The sequence below is a fragment of the Thermomyces dupontii genome (assembly GCF_041956625.1).
Source record: "Thermomyces dupontii strain NRRL 2155 unplaced genomic scaffold VTN31scaffold_3, whole genome shotgun sequence".
Classification (NCBI taxonomy): Eukaryota; Fungi; Ascomycota; class Eurotiomycetes; order Eurotiales; family Trichocomaceae; genus Thermomyces; species Thermomyces dupontii.
Window position 1 is genome coordinate 1,276,488 of NW_027192309.1, and position 18,595 is coordinate 1,295,082.

Sequence of the window (18,595 nt, forward strand, 5' to 3'; positions counted from 1 at the left end):
TTTGACAAATGGGCCTTGGCAAGCTTCAAACAAAGCTGTGGCATTGGACGTCACAACTTCAACCCTGAGCCTTTCCTCTTTGGGGAACCAGCGAACAGAGGAGGATGAATCCGTGTTTCGCAAACATGACTAGCATTATGAGTTCAAGACCGAAGCCAAACCGATTCGAGTCATTCATGTCAACATCGTGGCCGAACTGACGAATCATTCGTTTCAGTAGGAGAAGTTCCTCCGCGTCGTGACGTCGGTGTTGACCACAAGGGCATTGACATGAATCCCTTTGCGACAGCCGAGCCCTCAGAGTCGCACGAAGAGATGGAGCACCCCAAGATCAGAGTTCATGCACTCCTCCCCGCGCAAATAGGGGATCAAGACATACCTAGGTACATAATAAGAGGGCGTGCCATGGCTGTTCGCTCTTGCTCTCAATTGCTTCTTCGCTCTCTTTTATAGAAGCAATCTCCCAGCCGAGGGCTTGGACTTACGCTCTCTTTTGAGCTTTCCTTTTTCTTTCTCCTGCTGGTCGGAGGTTTGTATTCGTCGGCTTGACGCCTTTCTTTTCTTCTTTCTTTGTGCAAGGAACATATCTGCTGGTCAGGTTGTTTACTTGCCCTTCGTTTCGACACTCTTCGCTCGTTGAACCAATACCGTCACAATGCAGATCAGTCGGGTTCTATTAGGCATGGCCTTTGTGGCCATGGCCCAGGCGCAAGGCTTTGGGGCTCAGGGTTTCGGCGGCGGCTTCGGTGGTGGCTTCGGAGGCGGCCGTGGTGGTGGCCGTGGGAAGAACAACAACAACAACGGCAACAATAATAACAACAATAACAATAACGGCGGGAATAACCTGGCTTTGGATCCCGATGTTGTTCAAGACGCAAGTGCCAGTGACGGTCTCGAGGGTGGCGCGGAAGATGGACAAGCACCTTCGCTGACGTACGTGCTCCTACCCTTCCATCGCGGCATGGTCATTTGCTGATCATGTTTCAGGGACAATGCCAACTTTATCAACTTCTGCAAAGGCAAGACTTTGACAAATGGCGAGCAGAAGACAGATGGATCGTGCAATGGCATCGGTAAGTTCTCCACTCTTCCTAGCGTTTGTTGGAAAAAATGGGGACTAACCCTGAGAAGTCATGGGAGACATTCCGGCGCAGAGCAGAATGGTCTCAACCGTGCTCCTGAGCCCCCAGAACAATGAAGATCTCAACCCCGATGAGTCGTTCACCGTTGAGCTCCAGATTGACAACCTGGAGGCCGGGTTCTTCACCAACCCGGACGTTACGTATTACGCCGCGCCGCAGCAATTGAATGAAAATGGCATCATTCAAGGACATGTCCACGTCACGATCCAGGACATGGGCTCGGCAAACCCGCAGAATCCGCCGAATGCCGCTGAATTTGCCTTCTTCAAGGGTATCAATGATCCTGGCGATGGGAACGGCCGACTGTCTACTGAGGTGGACGGTGGTCTGCCAGCCGGATTCTACCGCATCTGCACCATGTCGTCGTCCAGTAACCATCAGCCTGTTTTGATGCCGGTGAGTTCTTATTCGTCTATTGACTTTAGGATGGCACTGATTATGTAGGTTGCCCAACGAGGAGCTCAGGACGATTGCCACTACTTTACCGTTGGCCAGGGCAATGGCAATGGCAATGGCAATAACAACAACAACAACTTCGGTGGCAACTTCGGGTTCGGCAACTTCAATAACAACAACAACAACAATGACGATGACAATAACAACGATGATAACAACAACGGCGACAACAATGGCGACAACAACAACGATGACAACAACCATTAGATCAACGGCGACAACAACGGCGACAACAACGGCGACAACAACGGCGACAACAACGGCGACAACAACGGCGACAACAACGGCGACAACAACGGCGACAACAACGGCGACAACAACGGCGACAACAACGGCGACAACAACGGCGACAACAACGGCGACAACAACGGCGACAACAACGGCGACAACAACGGCGACAACAACGGCGACAACAACGGCGACAACAACGGCGACAACAACGGCGACAACAACGGCGACAACAACGGCGACAACAACGGCGACAACAACGGCGACAACAACGGCGACAACAACGGCGACAACAACGGCGACAACAACGGCGACAAAGCTCTTCAGAGGAGGGATGACGACAGCAGCAGATATGGTGCGGATAAGGGAGAAGCTTAAGGAGGAGAAGGTTTACGTGCGGGCGACGGGGAGGGCGATGGAGAGAGCGCTGCAGTTGGGAAAATGGTTCGAGGAACGTGGGAAAGGTGGTCATGGAAACGGCGATGGGAAAGGGGATGAGGAGTATGAGGTGTCTGTGAAGACGGGGTCTGTTTGTGTGGTGGATGATATCGTGCCGGTTGAAAGGGAGGATAGGGAGGATGGAGATGAAGGGGAGGAGAAGAAGGGCGGCGACGCCATGGACGCAAGCAGCGGCGACGGTGACAAGACTGAAGCCGTCGAGTCCAAGAACCAACGCCGTCGAAGAAGAAAGAGGCTTCGTCGGCTTCAGGAACAACGCTCGCTGCTCGAGAACGGCGTCCCGGAATCAAGAACGCGATGGGTGAAAATGGTGGAGGTGGCAATCAACCTGAAGTATTGACTTTTCTTGTTCCCTCTGTTGGATACTAGAAAGATACCCATGATGCATTGACGATACTAATAAACATCCCTTGTTCCCATTGATACAATAAGACACCATGGTGACAATGAATATAGACCCAGAAGGAGCGCATCATGCTATGCTGCAGACAGGACGGGGAAGAAAAAAACATGTAAGGGAAGGACATCCAGAAATCATGACTGGACGACAGAAAAACACAAAAAACCAAACACCTACACCCCGTACAACCATGCCGTTCCAAAAAAAAAAAAACAAATTGACAACAACGGCGACAACAACGGCGACAACAACGGCGACAACAACGGCGACAACAACGGCGACAACAACGGACGACAACAACGGCGACAACAACGGCGACAACAATGGCGACAACAACAACGATGACAACAACGGTGACAACAACGGTGACAACAACGGCGACAACAACGGCGACAACAACAACGGCGCCCCCGGCTTCGGCGGCGGTTTCGGCGGCGGTAACGGCTTCGGCGGCGGTTTCGGCGGCGGTAACGGCTTTGGCGGCGGCTTCGGCGGCTTCCCACAGAAGCGTAAGACCCCTGCTCAGCGCCGTCAGCGCCGGCAAGCCGACGAATCGGTCTTGCGCACGCCGACAACCAAGGTTGGCGTCCCTGCCGCTAAGGATAAGCGAGAAGCTGAGCCAGCCAAACTACAACGGACGCGGTTCGTTGAGAGGCGGTTCGTCTCGTGAAGTGATGATGGGGGTTGAGTGCCGTGCTTCTGAAAATTTGATATGTTCCGTTGCTGAGTGGCATGACTACTTCATAGCGAAGAGTACTTTTTTTTATATTTTAAGCTTTAGTCCTGGATTTGGGACTTTTGTATGTATATTTTTTTTTTTTCAAAGAAAACATTTCAAGTTATGCTGCGCATGTATGAACTGGACTTGTAGAGTTCAGGTCGAAGGGCCCCGGAGCGCTTGACTTGGGTCGACTGCAAGGGGCAACATGGACTCCTCAGTCGAACGCATCCGCTCAGTCAATGGCGGACCGACCTCTGTCAATGTTGCACTGTAATACTATTCCTGGAGGGGCCGGGGTGCCAAATGGAGTCAACTGGTCTGGCGGGTCGACTACCCTCTTCACATCCATCAACTGGCGTCCGCTGGATACGCCAACTGGCGTACAGGCCTCTCGACTTCTCGAGTCCGGAAATTCGTGTCCTGCTCCTGTCCGATTCCGCGCCAACTGGCATCGCCGTGCCTCCCACGCCGCAGCTCGGAACTTCGAATTACCACTTCCCCCCGTTCTGTCTGGCTGTCAATTGACCCGTCAACTGGCGTATTCTGGCCCGGGCAAAAGAACGACCAATTGACGTTTCCGATCTCCCGTGTTCCTTACGATCAAATCAGTACCTCCTACATAGGTACTTGCTGTCAATTGCCGTACCATTCGCCTCACACGCGCGGCCGAGGCTGGCCGCCTTCCGAACTCCACGTCCTGCCACAAATCGATCCCCTCCACGCACCCAGACGCTGCCGGAGCCAGTAGGTAAGGTAATGGGGAGGAGGCTGGGCTCAGCACAAATCGAACCAAGGATCGGGTTGACAGCAACTCGTAACAACCAAGGCTAAGTACTACTACTAAGTACTTTTTCTTGACCACTTACATGACCCGCTTGATCATTCGCGAGTTGTGTGACATTAGTACAATCCGCCCAGTCAGTTCCCTGAGGCTTTCTCCCGGGGAGCCGTCGCCAGTCTGCTGCGGGACAGGCCTAGTCGTATATCCAACAGTACGATGTGCAAAGGCTGGGTTCTGACTTGGAGGCGTTCGACCATTTTCAATTCAGATACCTAGATGATAGCGTTGCGGCGTTCCCTAATAATCAGGCAGCCGCAAAAACAACTACCTACCTAGAGGTAGGTAGGTATCTTCCTACCTCCCTGCCTCCTTCCATCCTCTGTTCCTGAAGGCAGGGCCTTTAAAACTGCGTCGTAGCTGTACTTGGCCTTCTCCCTCCACCACCTTTCAACAGCATCGCAGTTTTTCTGTCCTATCATGCTGGGGTTGCATGCCATTGATTCTCGCGCTGAAGTCTCTGAAAAGATGGAAAAGTTTCTCTCATGCTCTCCTGTTCTGGGCAGCGAATGGAAAATGCTGGCCGTATATGCGCCTCATATTGAAAGACCACTGTGGCGCTGGGTTCCGCAGTTATAGAGGGGATAGAACAGCTTCGTCCGTCCCTGAAGCAAGACAATGAAACAACAACCTCTGAAGAATACTGCTCTTCATCGAACTGGCTGAAGTTTTGAAGTTACCTTGATCAGACTTTGTTCCAGTAACTTCGACTCACACCTTGGGCACAAAAGATAGGTAGGTGTCCAGAAAGACCAGATTCATCACAACGTGGTTCCGGTAGGGCCTATATTATTAAATGCAATGATTGCATTCGTGTGTTTGTTTCGCAGTCTTTGGAGACAAATGAGAGTAAGGCTTGCATCGTAGAGAACTTCCTCACCGGGGGAGAGAACAAAATGTATTTAGAGAATGAATAAGTAGTACTAATCATCACGTCAACCGGGAAGAGATATGAAGCATCCTCTCCTGGTAGTAGTACATGGAGTAAGCTCAGTAGGTTCAAAACGAAATCTCTCCGATCTGTCACGCAGAACGAACCAACCAAGCAATGCCACTGAGAGTGAACTTCGTGGTAAGGGCAAGGACTGTTCCAGCAAGCCCAAAGTACCGAACTCCGTATACTCTGCACTAATACTCTATCAAAGTAGCTAGTAGTTGTCCTAATCAAGTTCTTAGTAGCCTTCTTCAGAGAAGGACACGGTTCCGGTAGGCCTACTGCTGGCACAAGCCTTATGGTCTGGATTTGCACCCAACAATGGTACAACCCTTGCTCCTTGCAGTAGCTGTTTTCTCGGTAAAACAATACTGCGTTACTATATACTGCGGCGGTGTCATGCTCGTTTGGAGCCCCCAGTAGGGGGGACATAGGGTTAGGGCTGATAGCCTAATTTGATAAGGATCCTCGAGATTGATAAGGTGATGATAAGGCGTGCTGACTTGAGTCTTTTGACGCGACATCGCCAACTCGCGTCCACCTGCGATCAAAATCCGCAACCACGACCATATACCCAACGAACCAGTGACAGAAGGAAGAAAGCAAAGCGGGCAGGGAAAAAAAAACCGAACTGGCAAAATGGAACAAGAAACCCAATTCAATCCACACCCTGAACACCAACAAGAACAACCACCACCATCCAGCATCGACCAAACTACCAACGACAACAAGACGCAACGCAAGAAAAAACCAAAGGATTCCCTCACAAAATCCCTCTCCTTCCCCCGCCAAAACACACCCGCCAATCTCATTCGCATCCCGCCGACGCATCGCATCCAGAAACGGCCCATCCCGCGACACCCGCCGACGGCATCACCGCACGCGGACGCCGCCACGGCTCCCAAGATCGTTTACATGGGCACGCGCACGCCGTTCATGAGCGCCGTGAAACGCGTGCAGAAGATTTTGCGGGTTGCAGAGAAGCGTGCGATAGCGGGGTGTGCGGCTGCGGCGCGGAGTAATAACAAAAAAGCGAAGGGGAAGGGAAAAGGAGGAGGAGGAGGAGGGATGACGACAGCAGCAGATATGGTGCGGATAAGGGAGAAGCTTAAGGAGGAGAAGGTTTACGTGCGGGCGACGGGGAGGGCGATGGAGAGAGCGCTGCAGTTGGGAAAATGGTTCGAGGAACGTGGGAAAGGTGGTCATGGAAACGGCGATGGGAAAGGGGATGAGGAGTATGAGGTGTCTGTGAAGACGGGGTCTGTTTGTGTGGTGGATGATATCGTGCCGGTTGAAAGGGAGGATAGGGAGGATGGAGATGAAGGGGAGGAGAAGAAGGGCGGCGACGCCATGGACGCAAGCAGCGGCGACGGTGACAAGACTGAAGCCGTCGAGTCCAAGAACCAACGCCGTCGAAGAAGAAAGAGGCTTCGTCGGCTTCAGGAACAACGCTCGCTGCTCGAGAACGGCGTCCCGGAATCAAGAACGCGATGGGTGAAAATGGTGGAGGTGGCAATCAACCTGAAGTATTGACTTTTCTTGTTCCCTCTGTTGGATACTAGAAAGATACCCATGATGCATTGACGATACTAATAAACATCCCTTGTTCCCATTGATACAATAAGACACCATGGTGACAATGAATATAGACCCAGAAGGAGCGCATCATGCTATGCTGCAGACAGGACGGGGAAGAAAAAAACATGTAAGGGAAGGACATCCAGAAATCATGACTGGACGACAGAAAAACACAAAAAACCAAACACCTACACCCCGTACAACCATGCCGTTACCAAAAAAAAAAAACAAATTCAGTCGCAAGCGAGGGAGGTAGAGAATAGAACATACATATCATGATAAATGCTTGCTTTTGTATTAATTCGAGCTTATGTATTATCGCTCGATCTTTTGCCATCCATTCAGATAGGCCATCAACCCCACGCCGAGCAGCACCACGCCCAGCATCGATGCGTACGGCGTAGAGGTCTCGACAAGCTTCTGTCGACGCTCTTGTAATGCCGTCACCGGACTCGCCGGCTTGTCGATCCCACCAGAAGAAGGTCGGCCTGTGTCGCCCACGGCAGGCATGGCCTTTTCCTCCTCCACTGACCTCGATACTGGCGGCTCCACCTCCTCGGTCGACTTGCGCCGGCTCTGCGCATCGTTCATTTCACGCTCGCGGCGAATCGTCTCAATCATCTCCGCCAACGACTTGCGCGCGTCGACCGTCTCGCTTTCCGCCTTCTCGGCGCGCTGCTTGAAGTGCTCAACTTGCTGCCTCATTTCAGCCAGCTCGGCGACCATGTTGTCCAGGCGCTGCTGCAGCTGCTGGCTGTGAGCATCAAGGACGGGCACCTTAGCTTCTCCTTCTTCGTTCGGTTGTGGCGTGTCCTCTGCTTTGCCGGGCTCCGCTTCTTCTTGCGGCTCGCCCGGCTTGGCCTGATCACACTGGTCGACTTGCGGTCTTGAAGCAGCCTCCATCTCGCGCCGTCGCGCTTCCAGAGCAGCCTGCTCTGACTGACGAGCTCGCTCTTCAGCAATCTCACGAGCCTCGCGCTCCCGCCGCAGCTGATCTTCTAGTTCCTTAACCCGTGTGTTCTGGGCTTCTAATTCCTTTTTCGTCGTTGATAACGCCTGCAAAAGTGACGCGATCTGACTGGAGGATTCACGCGACACGGGAGAACCGGTCGCAGGCTTCGGCTGCTTCTCCGTGTCTGATCGCTTGAATCCGCCCTGGGCATCCTGCGACCGAGATGCCACGTCGGGCTTCTCAGGCAGGGGTTGTTGTGGTGGTGGTGCCGGAGGATCCGAAAATCGTGACATCGAGTCCAGCCGTGTCATTTTCGGTCGCCCGTTCGCTTGTTTTGAACTGCTTGGTTCTTTCTTCGGCACAATGTCCTGGGATATCAACGAATGCAACAAATCATCGGTCTGCCGAAGATCCTGAGACTGCTGTTTGGCCTGCTTCATCTCCGCCTAGGCACTGGTCAGCAAAAGCCCACAGTAATATCCTTTCATGAGCATCTCACCTGTAACCGCTTGACAAGTTGTTCAATGGTCACTGGCGACTGGTAGTAGTTCAATTGCCGCCGCTGGTGCAACATGTTCATTTGTGTGCTGGTGGCACTCTGGGTACTACGAGTACTGGACGTGCTATTATTGCGGTTCCGCATAGCCAGATGCGAAAGCGGCTGACTGAGCGGCGATGGCAGGAGACCGCCACCAGAGGTTGGGTCAATGTCGCCAAAGTTCAGATCCCAGATGTTCGGGTTGGCACCGTAGATACCAGCGTGCTCCACGCGCGCAGATACCTTGTGGTGCACGATGGTCTTCTGGTCCTCGCTGACAATGTCAATGCCCAACTCCAACGTATCATTTTCGCGTAATTCGTGCGGCTCCGAGTCCCGATTCTCCGGTGACAACCGCTGGTTGTTTACCCATGTTCCGTTCGATGATTTGATATCTCGAATCCATATCTTGCCACGGCGATCCGCCCAGATTTCCGCATGCTGTCGAGAAAGAACTTTAGAATCGAAATATCCATTCATCGGCGTTGGCGCGGTCTTTGCATTCGTCTGCCGACCAATCCGGAGCACCTCCGGAAAGTACGGAACAATTATTTGTTTCTTCTCAAACGTTCCATTCAGAGGGACCAGAGTAAGAATGGCCGGTGGGTCATTGGACCCGTTGAACCCAGGATTCAAGCCATTTTGCTGGGGAGATTGCGGCAAATGCGGTGACTGCGGGGTCGGGGACGACTGCTGGATGGCCGACATGGCGGACGAAGCCGTCGACGCACCGTTCACAAAAGGCGACGAAGAGACCGCCTGCGATCGCGCGTTGGTAACACCGGCCACCGGTTCTGATTTGGCGGGCGGCCACAGACCCCTGGACGACTTCTTCTTGGACAACGTGGTGCTATCACCGTTGGTGGCTCGCCCCCCGTGACCGGTATTAATGACAGTAGAGGTGGACAATGTCGACGACGAAGAATTCGAGCGCTGCATGCTCTTTCGGGGCATGAACATCTGCGACACGTCGTCCGCGCTCATGGAACCCAGAGGCGTCTGTCCGTTACTGGAGGAATACCATCCTAGACGAGGCCCCGATTGCACGCTGGGTGGAGAGGCGACGGCAGTCATGAGGAAAGGAGTCCAAGCTCAGGGAGGCGTCTCGTTGTAAAGAATAGGAAAGCAAGCAAATCCCCTGGAACGGGCGATCGGTCACGTCGATGCTACCTCTAGTCAGCATGAAATGATCATCACAAAGAGACTTGGTAATAAGTACCTTCAAGTCCACGAAACGCACCAACTCTTACATGTACTGCAGAGGGCATGCGATTTTGTTTCTGACCGAGGACGAGAATCACGAGATTGCGCGGTTAGCGCCGACGCTGGTAAAGAAAAAAAAAATCCTAAACCGAGCGTCTCGTCAGGAGAAGCGACCACTCAGGGGGGCTTCGTAATGCCGGTAAGCGACGGCTGCGAATGGACATGGAACGACGATGAAGACCGATTCGCCGCGGAGAACTCAGGTCTCGATGAACGAATTCTTGAACTGCAGAACTCGGCACGACACGGTCATCTTCGTCAGAGTCAAGTCGCCGAAGCGCCTCATCACGGATCAACAGCCCGCCCGCCTCAAAGGGATAGTCACGTGACTTGGTCTCCTAAGCGAGTAAGAATCGAGAGTCCATTTTCCATTTCTGGGATAGTGTGGTTACAAACTTAGCGTACACGAGTACTTACTGCCGCGATTTCCCGCCTAATCTATTCGGCGGTCCAGAGCCACCAGAGACGCTTTGAGAGAGCATCCAAGAACTACGACTGTGCTCGAGGACGACGAATTCCGCTCACTCCAAGCTTGCTTTGCTTGACTGCAGGCATCGAAGGGACGTGGAAGGGAGAGTCGAACGTAACGAAAATGCCACCGGTTGCCGTTTCTCCCCAGGGCCATGGGCCGTCGACTTGGGACAAAAGCAAGTCACGCGACTGTTCTCGATGTCCGGGGAGCTTTGATGAGCTAACTGATGCGTTGCAGTGAAAATGGGTGCCTTGATGGGAGGCAGTACGTGATTTCTAGCTCCGCTGCTTGAAGCTGTATTTGTCCTGACCGTTGAATATAGCTGTCGGAGCAATCATGGGCTTCATCGGCGGTATGCGGGCTCGAATTGCGCATGGCCTCGACACTGAGCTGATTGAACGCTTCTACAGGTGTTGCGGTGATTTTCCGGCATGGTGCAGGGCCAAACGGTATCTTGCGAACATTGGGTAACTACATGATGGGATCCGGGGCGACATTCGGGTCAGTATCTGCCATCGTTGTCTTGAGACCCCGCTAACCACTTGTCTGGATGCAGTCTTTTCATGTCTATCGGTAGCGTTATCCGAACCGAGGGTCCTTACCATGAGGCCTGGCGTCGCGCGCATGGGCGGCCGATGGTGATGCTTCCTCGGGAGTATCCTGCACGTCGATAAAGGCTCACGCTTGTCAAATTCCTGTACACTATTGAATGCCGGCGGGTCTGAAATCTTCCGACGCTGGTCTGAATCCAAACCACCACTTGGGATAAGAATGATTTTAATGAAGGTCTGCATGTATATATGACTTGGCAATTCATCTCGCGACAATCTTGATTCAGTTCCAGGTTCGCCATGGACAGGACCGGCTGTAGATGACCCTCATCTACGTCTTGCAACGATCAATACAGACAACTGGATCAAGTTCGCTGTTGACTCTGACGATCTACAGTCCAGAGGCCGATGATGATCGAGCCAATAAGGTCCATGTTCTTTCACCATCGGTGGGACCTTACTGTGAACAGTCGAAGGTGTCGATACAAGACATGGACGCGAGACAAGCTCACCCACTGCTGACTTCCCAGCGTAGCACATCTACCTACATACACTACGGTCTTTCCGCAAGATGAACCCTGTCCAGCCTCGTTCATATAAGCTCTTCAATTTGTCTTTTGTACCATCGTTCCTGATCCCATTCAGAGACGCCATTCCGGATCGCACACCTCAATCTCTACCGGTCCAAGCTGAAATCATTATCAGGGACTCTGTAATACGCACCGGACTTATAGTATCAGGAGATCTTCGTCGCGAGAGGTTCATCGCCACCAGTTAGTCAATTCAGTCGTGTACTTCAGTCGTTCTCATCGCCCTCCCATCGTATGTGCCAGTTGCCTCAGGTTGCTGGAGATTCAGCATCTTTGCACTTTCGCGATAGTACGTTTCTTTGTCGGCTCGTTTCAGTCCGATCCTTGTCGTCCGAGCCACGGGTCTCATTGATTCCGGCTGATCTGGGCCGTCCAAGTTAACCTGCATCTACTATGGTCCATGGCAAATGGAAGATTTTCCAGCAAGATGGAAACGTTAAATTTTGATCGGTTAGTCGTTGGCAGCTTAGTTGCTAGGCGTCATTCAAAGAAGAGCTCAGACACCCGATGCCATCTACTTCAGCCTGGCTAGAAAGCGATGGAGATTTGCCATTGATGCCTTCCCAGTAGATCCTCACCCCCGTGATAGTCTTCATCGATCAGGATGAGTCCGCTGTCGATGACGAGTAGTTGGAACTGCCTTTGACTCACGAAAAATTTCTCGCGGATGGTAACAAACTCTTCCGGCAAGCGCCCACTGTTGAACGCCCGTGAGTATTCGACTTTCCATTTGGAATTTCGCAGCAGAATTCTTAGAACAAGGCCTCTATTTCCCTGTTGGTAATGATCGTTTCGTTTTGCGGGTTCGGCCGTCTGTATCATCAAAACTTAGTACTGTAATTGGTTTGCGCCGACAACGTGCATCGGATTCGCTGTACCCAGAAAACTTTCGAGCTCGTTCCCCTTCACAGGCCTTCTTTAGCAGAACGTTAAGAACAGGATGTGTTTGGGATTCGAGTCATTGACACCCGAATTCATGATTCTATAGTCTGTATGGCTTTTGTGGTACGCAGCCTGTATATCAAATCTGGTTGCTTTGAGTTTGTTCCAGCAATGTTCTTGCCATATGGATTCGGCCCTTCCACAGCAGAGCCCTGAGAAAAAGATGTGATCCCCAGATTCATAGGGTAATCAACTGGTCGTTCTGACAAGTCTTGTAGGGATATGTAGAGGACAATTTTTCATTGAGCCTGTGCCCTAGACGGTAGCAATGTGGTGTCAAATGAATTCAAATGAATAATTCTTATCCTTGTTCCGTTTGACATCGAAGATACGAAGCCTGTGGGGGACCAGAAAAGTAACAAGAAGTGAGAAAAGACTTCTACTTGCGGTATTGATAGCAGCATGTTGATCATTCCTGGCTCTTCAATAGCCGGTCGTCTTTGCCTCGTTGGACCTATCTCCTTGAGCTTAGGGTTAGAAGGTTGAAGCACCAAAGAGCACCAAATGCACACCCGTTGTGTTGATTATAGCCATGTCAAGATCATTACTTATGGCACAACCATCCCACCGGCTCGTTGCTCTTGGTCAACACATTCTCCTCGGCCGGGTTGGAGAATTTCTCGAAGATGTAATTCAAGAGTACCAGTACGCGTGAGACGAGATACAGTTGCCGCAGCATCCGAGGGCCGTGCCTTCTTTTCGACTTCGGCCAAATTTGGGTCTCAACCGTCTGGGGAGAAAAGAACGTGAAGTTTCGTTCTGCCAAGTAGTGCTAGGGATCTGACTCTTCGAGGTCTGATATGAGAACTGTTTCGCTTGACGGAGTTCGTTCCCGCTTCGGCAAGTTGAAATACCCGAGGTAGGAACCCACAATGAAGGTATCGGAATGGGCATGACGGCTCGCGGCATGGCCCGAGTAGTTCGGAGGTCGTTTCGAATCTGTCACGTAAAGTGAGACCCCTGGTTTCCAACAATCATCTCTTCAGCCAGGAACTCGAGGTTTGGTCATTTTCCCGGCAATGATCGCGGTAAATATCCACCAGAGAAAGAATGAAACAGTCCATCTAAACCACGTTACATGCCTTGAAGCCTCACGAAGAATCGGGGAGATGTCGCGATGCAAAAGACGGAGCACCGAGGCTCTCTGGCCAACGTCACGACTCCAGTCGAAGGCATGGACGTGATTTGGACACATTTGAGAGAGTCTTGATCGAGCCTGGTCTGATCATTCTGATGAATCGACAATCCCGGAACATTCTGCACCCCCCTGCTATCATCGACATTGGCAACCTCTGTTACGATGGAACCGCTGCAATGGGAGTTCACCCATACCTGGTGCCGGGAAGGGATGCTTATGCGAGATCAAGGGAGCACAGAATGTCGAAACCTACACTAAAAGAACCGCTGATCGCTGATCTTAACCCCTGAGTCCCATCGGCTTCCAGGCACGGCATCACTGATCCCGCTTCAGGGGAGGGGGGCAACTCCGTACGAAGACGAAATCTCAACTTCGGGGTCTTCTTGGTCCAGAGACCGGAGCAGAGGCCGACAAACTACTCGTATGGGACCCTTGATCGTGAAGTGTTGATGATCAGACGATTCTTGCAGCCGGCATCCTTTATTACCGTACGTTTATGTAGTTAACTTATCCTTTTTATTGCTGGCGTATCGCTCTGCTTTATGACGATCCCTGTCTATCCTCCGTATATCATTGAAAGACTCAAACTCTGAACAAAGAGGTCGACATTTCGAGAACCTGACTGTACATCCATACTCCAAACTCTATGGAGAGAAGCAGTTCTTGAACGAACCAGAAGTCGGCTAAACGGGACATGATTTCATCGTGCAGACTGCAGTGCGAGGAGTCGAGGGACTTTGGACAAAGTAGTGGGACTGTGGGACGGTGGGCCTCAGGCACAACCGTGATTACTAACCATTCGGAGAAAGCACTGCAGCCACTGCCTAACCTAGCAGAACCCAAGCCAAAATTTCATTTCGCGCAGAGCCAATCAAAACGGACTGTCATTCGCCCCTGGGGGCATGGTTCGCATCTGGCAGGTTGGGCGTCGATCCTGGTTCTTGCGGGAGGGGTCACGTGGTTTTTATCGATACGGATTCGGATATCACCGACTGATTGATCCCAGTATGTACGGAGTATGTATCCCACCCACGGTGGACAGGCTGAGAACCGTTTCAATGTACATACGAGTACATATATACATACATTGAATCGGACCGCTTGCTGGGTGTCTGTGTTGGCAGACCAGCTGAAATCCTGACCAACTGCACCGGGAACCGACACGAGCTGGATTTGAGCAATGCATTTTTGCCACCAATCAGCCGGTGCCAACAAGAGCGACATTTCCCGATTAAGTCTCCGCTCTGCGCGATGGTGCTGATTAATCCCACCAGCGGCAAAAGTTTCTCCTCCAGAGTGGGCATGGGTTCCCCCATACAACTCCGTACATGTCCAATGCAATTGTCAATTGTCCATTCAGGCTTTCAGCCTCAGCGGCCCAAAGAGAGTCGATGAATTGACCGGCCAGTCGCGCCCACGATTCAGCGGGAGATCGCTCAGAAGGAAAGAAAAAAAAAAAAAAAGGCCCCCGACCAAGGGCCAGATTAGGCTAGAATCATAGACACCACATGTTAGTCAGCTTCATAGTGGAAAAAACTTTAATATATATGTACAGACGAGACCCCCGTCCCCCCTGGCCCTCGCGCGTTTGCCGACATCCCTTTCTTTCTGCCCGGTCGCTTTTGCACGCCCTCCTACGAGGCCGACATTCCTTCGCTTTCGCGAGCAGAGCTCAATTCATTCTTTTGAATCTGACGCCAACTTTTGACGCTCTTTCTCCCTTTTTCACGCCTCGACGGTCACATCGCAAAGCGCGATCAAGTCGAATCCCGTCACTCTGATTTCGTCTCATAAGCCTGAACTTGCGTCCCATTCCGACCGAGTCCCCCCTCTGCGACAGTAGTATCGACTTTTTCTTGACCCCCAAGATGAAGTTCACCGCTGCCATTGCCTCCCTCCTCGTCGCCGCTGCGCCCCTGGTCGCGGCGCAGGATTCGACCACGACCATCACTACCCACGAGACCATTACGAAGACCCTCATTCATGCCGTCTATACAACCTCAGCTCCGGCCAACTGGCATGTCGCTAGCCACACGGCCTCGTCTTCGGCCGTTCCCTCTTCCACCTCGACTCCGTCGTCCTCCTCGTCTTCGTCGTCGTCGGCGTCGTCTTCCTCTTCCTCGTCCGCCGCGCAGCCATCTGATTCCGAGGATAGTGCCATGACTCTGGCAAAGAACCTCCCTCTGGCGTTGGTTGCCGGCTCGTTTGTCGTTCTGATGGGTGTGCTCTAAATGCCTGCGACTAGTTCGCGCCGACACTCCACAATTGTGGAAGTAAGCTTGGTCTGGACGGATGGAGTTGTGGGCCCGACATGCCCGTCCCGTGCATTGTGCAAATCGCATCATGATTCAGTGCTTCGGATGTTATGCTCTTACCTTACCTTCCTTTCGATTCGATCGCCGTTCGCGGCCCTTTCTTTCGATTAACCCCCCCTTTTTGGATTCATGAGTCTATATTCGCTTCTTTCTCAGCCCGCGGCTGTTGACGGACATTCTTGCGGTTGGTTGACCGATCGAAATGGGATGAATGAAAAAGCGTGGGTGTTTCGGGAGGAAATCATGAGGAATTGATTGGTTTCATGATGGAGGCGGCGAACTTGTTACTTTTAGTTTCGTTCTTCTCTCGCCCCTCCTGTGATGATTTATTTGTTTGGAATACATAATTGCTCCTTTATAGCACGCATCCAAACTGTGCGGTGGTACTGTACTTGCCCAGCCCAGCTCAGATACGGGAAGTCGGGAACAGAACCCCCTGACAGCCAGGAACCAGGGGTTATCGTGATTACAATACTTTCCCTTTTTGTACATGAATTAGGGTTCTGCTCTTCCATAGCTAGCCCTTATCAAGAAAAGTCTTATCAACGCCGCTGATTGGGTGGCGCCACCGCAGTCGTTCAATAAACAAGCCGAAGTGCCGGACCATCCGTCTGATTCTTCGCGTCCATCAACAGGGATCCTGCGTGTCCAGTAAGGGAAAGTTTGCCTCGGTCCTGTTTGCCGACGCTCCCATGACACACCTGGTATGGGGGAATCGATCAGGGTCTTGCTGTCGTAGATCATCGTTTGCTTGGCATCGGACGCGGAAACAAGGGCACATCTTACCACCATGGATGCTGAAGTCCCTCTTCCACCGCCCAGACGCGTTTGCAGTCGGTCCCCGGAAACTGCAATGGGGAACGATGCATCGCGGGTGCATTACTCGTCACGGCTCAGTGACGAGTCAAGCATTCCGTCCAGTGATCCGGCGGTGTTTTCCAGCGACGATATCCCATACTCGTCGATTGACAACTACCAACCGTCCGCGAAAGCAAATGTGAAGAAGCGGCGGTACTACGGAACCTGGTGGGGCGGCGCGAAGACCAAACGGAAGAAGAGAGCCGATTTCCAAGAGAAGCGCAACTTGGACAGCGGGGTCTGGATGGGCAGTGATGAGTCGTCGGAGAATCTACTCTCGTCCGAGTCGCTGAGTGAGGAGGACTCTGCTCCGCATACTTTTTCCAACGAGACCAGCAGCCGATTGGCAAAGCGAGCCCAGGAATCCGTCTCAGAGACGGATCGGCGAACCGTGTCTGGTCGGCCGGTCTTTCTGGCTCGGAATCGTCTTGTGGAGGAGCCCAAGGAGCATCGAGATGCCAGAGCGTTGGTCAATGATTGTCTCGAGAGCGGCAGGGAGCGCGTTGACCTCAGGTGTGTAGCCCCGCATGACGGCAGGGAGAACGAGAGCTGATGATGGAACTCATAGCGGCCGCCATCTCGGATGTATCCCGTCAGGTCTTCTTCGGCCGCTGGTGCACCTCACCAAGCAACCTGCGCTGGAGTATCCGCCAGTGGACGACGACGACTACAGTCCTCTGACCCCGTCCCTTCAGCTGTTTCTGTCTGGGAACTCTCTGACTGAGCTGACTGGGGAGGTCTTTGAGCTGGAGAATCTGCAAGTGCTCAGTCTCCGCAACAACAAGCTGCGAGAGATCCCGTCCGGCATTTGCAGACTGACGCAGCTCCAAGAGATCAACGTGTCTGTCAACCGGTTGCAGCACCTGCCGTACGAGATGCTGTTACTAATGCAGACGGCATCCCTGCGGCAGATCTACGTGCACCCGAACCCACTTCTCCAACTGGAGAGTGCATCTGACATTGAAACCTGGCATTACACCAATCGGGACGAGGAGGGCACGCTGCGGATGGCAGAGTACCAGGGCGAGGCACCCGTCGAAGCCCGCGCTCCCATCCACATCGCAACCAGCCGGGTCCGACGTCTGGATGACCAGGGCAATCCCGTTGCAGGACACTATCCCAGCCACCGTGCCCCGGAAGCAGTGACGCGGGTGCCGTCGCTGCGGGACCTGGCGCTGTTGGCCTGCAGCCGGTATCCTCCATATCTTGACAAGTTTCTGCAAGAGGAGGACCTGACGGGGTACCCGGAGCTGGTGGTGCGATTGCTCCATCGGGCGCGCGACGTGCGCCACCGGGGGGACCAGATATGCAGCGTATGCGGTCGGAACTTTATCGTTCCGCGCACCGAGTGGATCGAGTGGTGGGACTGCAGCATCTACGAGACGAGCATGAAACAGCGCGAGCCGAACGAGAAACTGCGCCCGCTGCCGTTTATCCGACGGGGATGTAGTTGGGGATGCGTGCCGGGGAGCTGCTAGTCATTGCATTGTCAAACATGTATGTAGTGCTGTTTGATACGGTCTTCCACTTTGAATGTATATCTACCTCGAGGTATCTAGTGAATAGGTCTTGTTGTCAAGGCTTTGTTCTGTTCCAGCTGCTCAGACTGAGGCTCTCAACTCATGTTGCACTGTTATAGGCCGGACGCAAGATAATAGTCTCCCCTGCCAGACAGCCAGACTCGAACCTCTTGACTTGTCACCCTCCGGCATCAAAGCTCGCAATGCAGGGGTACTTTTCGGTCCAACATGATCAACAGCGTCGCAGAACTTGACCGCGATGAGTTCCATGACGTCGAGCCGAAATGGATGAAACAAATGATATCGTCGACATCAAGATGAGAAATATTCTTGGTCCTGGCAAGGATGAGTACAGTACAGTACCACTCTGCGAGCTGTATCCTGGCATCTCCATGAAGACGTCGGAAATCATAGCGCCTATGTAACTAGTCACCAAGATCACCTCCCTGACTGAAGCAGTCAAAGAACACTTGAATTGAAAAAGTCGACCAGCCCAACTTTCAGCTTCAAAAGAAGAAAAAAAAAAAAAAAAAAACTCCGGAATTGATTCCACGGATACTATCTAACGGGCTCCGAACTTGCAACAGTCCAACTTGCCCTTCGGTGCGGAACTACAATCATCCGACCCCCGCGATCCATTGACCCACCCCCCGCAGGGGACAAGACGGAGTTCCCCACATTCCGCCGTCTCTCCTGCATG

General features: G+C 52.5%; 7 protein-coding genes across 7 annotated transcripts; 5 read left to right on the forward strand and 2 right to left on the reverse strand.

Moving 5' to 3' along the window:
• Nucleotides 1-655: 655 nt before the first annotated feature.
• Nucleotides 656-1,805, forward strand: VTN31DRAFT_3927 (uncharacterized protein; the record flags this gene model as incomplete). The annotated part of the gene is made up of 4 exons (XM_069404258.1): nucleotides 656-933; nucleotides 988-1,073; nucleotides 1,132-1,538; nucleotides 1,587-1,805. 4 exons carry the CDS (start codon nucleotides 656-658, stop codon nucleotides 1,803-1,805), a joined length of 990 nt encoding a protein of 329 aa, XP_069261250.1.
• A 1,070-nt stretch (nucleotides 1,806-2,875) lies between these two features.
• Nucleotides 2,876-3,355, forward strand: VTN31DRAFT_3928 (uncharacterized protein; the record flags this gene model as incomplete). The annotated part of the gene is made up of 1 exon (XM_069404259.1): nucleotides 2,876-3,355. One exon carries the CDS (start codon nucleotides 2,876-2,878, stop codon nucleotides 3,353-3,355), a length of 480 nt encoding a protein of 159 aa, XP_069261251.1.
• Nucleotides 3,356-3,559: 204 nt separating this feature from the next.
• On the reverse strand, nucleotides 3,560-4,289 carry VTN31DRAFT_3929 (uncharacterized protein; the record flags this gene model as incomplete). Its single annotated transcript, XM_069404260.1, has 5 exons — nucleotides 3,560-3,597; nucleotides 3,659-3,743; nucleotides 3,791-3,912; nucleotides 4,053-4,174; nucleotides 4,273-4,289. 5 exons carry the CDS (start codon nucleotides 4,287-4,289, stop codon nucleotides 3,560-3,562), a joined length of 384 nt encoding a protein of 127 aa, XP_069261252.1.
• Nucleotides 4,290-5,817: 1,528 nt separating this feature from the next.
• VTN31DRAFT_3930 (uncharacterized protein) lies at nucleotides 5,818-6,711 on the forward strand (the record flags this gene model as incomplete). Its single annotated transcript, XM_069404262.1, has 1 exon — nucleotides 5,818-6,711. The coding sequence occupies one exon, from the start codon at nucleotides 5,818-5,820 to the stop codon at nucleotides 6,709-6,711; it is 894 nt and encodes a 297-aa protein (XP_069261253.1).
• A 360-nt stretch (nucleotides 6,712-7,071) lies between these two features.
• Nucleotides 7,072-9,320, reverse strand: VTN31DRAFT_3931 (uncharacterized protein; the record flags this gene model as incomplete). The annotated part of the gene is made up of 2 exons (XM_069404263.1): nucleotides 7,072-8,154; nucleotides 8,208-9,320. 2 exons carry the CDS (start codon nucleotides 9,318-9,320, stop codon nucleotides 7,072-7,074), a joined length of 2,196 nt encoding a protein of 731 aa, XP_069261254.1.
• A 781-nt stretch (nucleotides 9,321-10,101) lies between these two features.
• On the forward strand, nucleotides 10,102-10,655 carry VTN31DRAFT_3932 (uncharacterized protein; the record flags this gene model as incomplete). Its single annotated transcript, XM_069404264.1, has 5 exons — nucleotides 10,102-10,156; nucleotides 10,219-10,245; nucleotides 10,304-10,333; nucleotides 10,392-10,482; nucleotides 10,538-10,655. 5 exons carry the CDS (start codon nucleotides 10,102-10,104, stop codon nucleotides 10,653-10,655), a joined length of 321 nt encoding a protein of 106 aa, XP_069261255.1.
• A 5,652-nt stretch (nucleotides 10,656-16,307) lies between these two features.
• VTN31DRAFT_3933 (uncharacterized protein) lies at nucleotides 16,308-17,853 on the forward strand (the record flags this gene model as incomplete). The annotated part of the gene is made up of 2 exons (XM_069404265.1): nucleotides 16,308-16,888; nucleotides 16,944-17,853. The coding sequence occupies 2 exons, from the start codon at nucleotides 16,308-16,310 to the stop codon at nucleotides 17,851-17,853; spliced, it is 1,491 nt and encodes a 496-aa protein (XP_069261256.1).
• Between the last annotated feature and the right edge of the window lie 742 nt (nucleotides 17,854-18,595).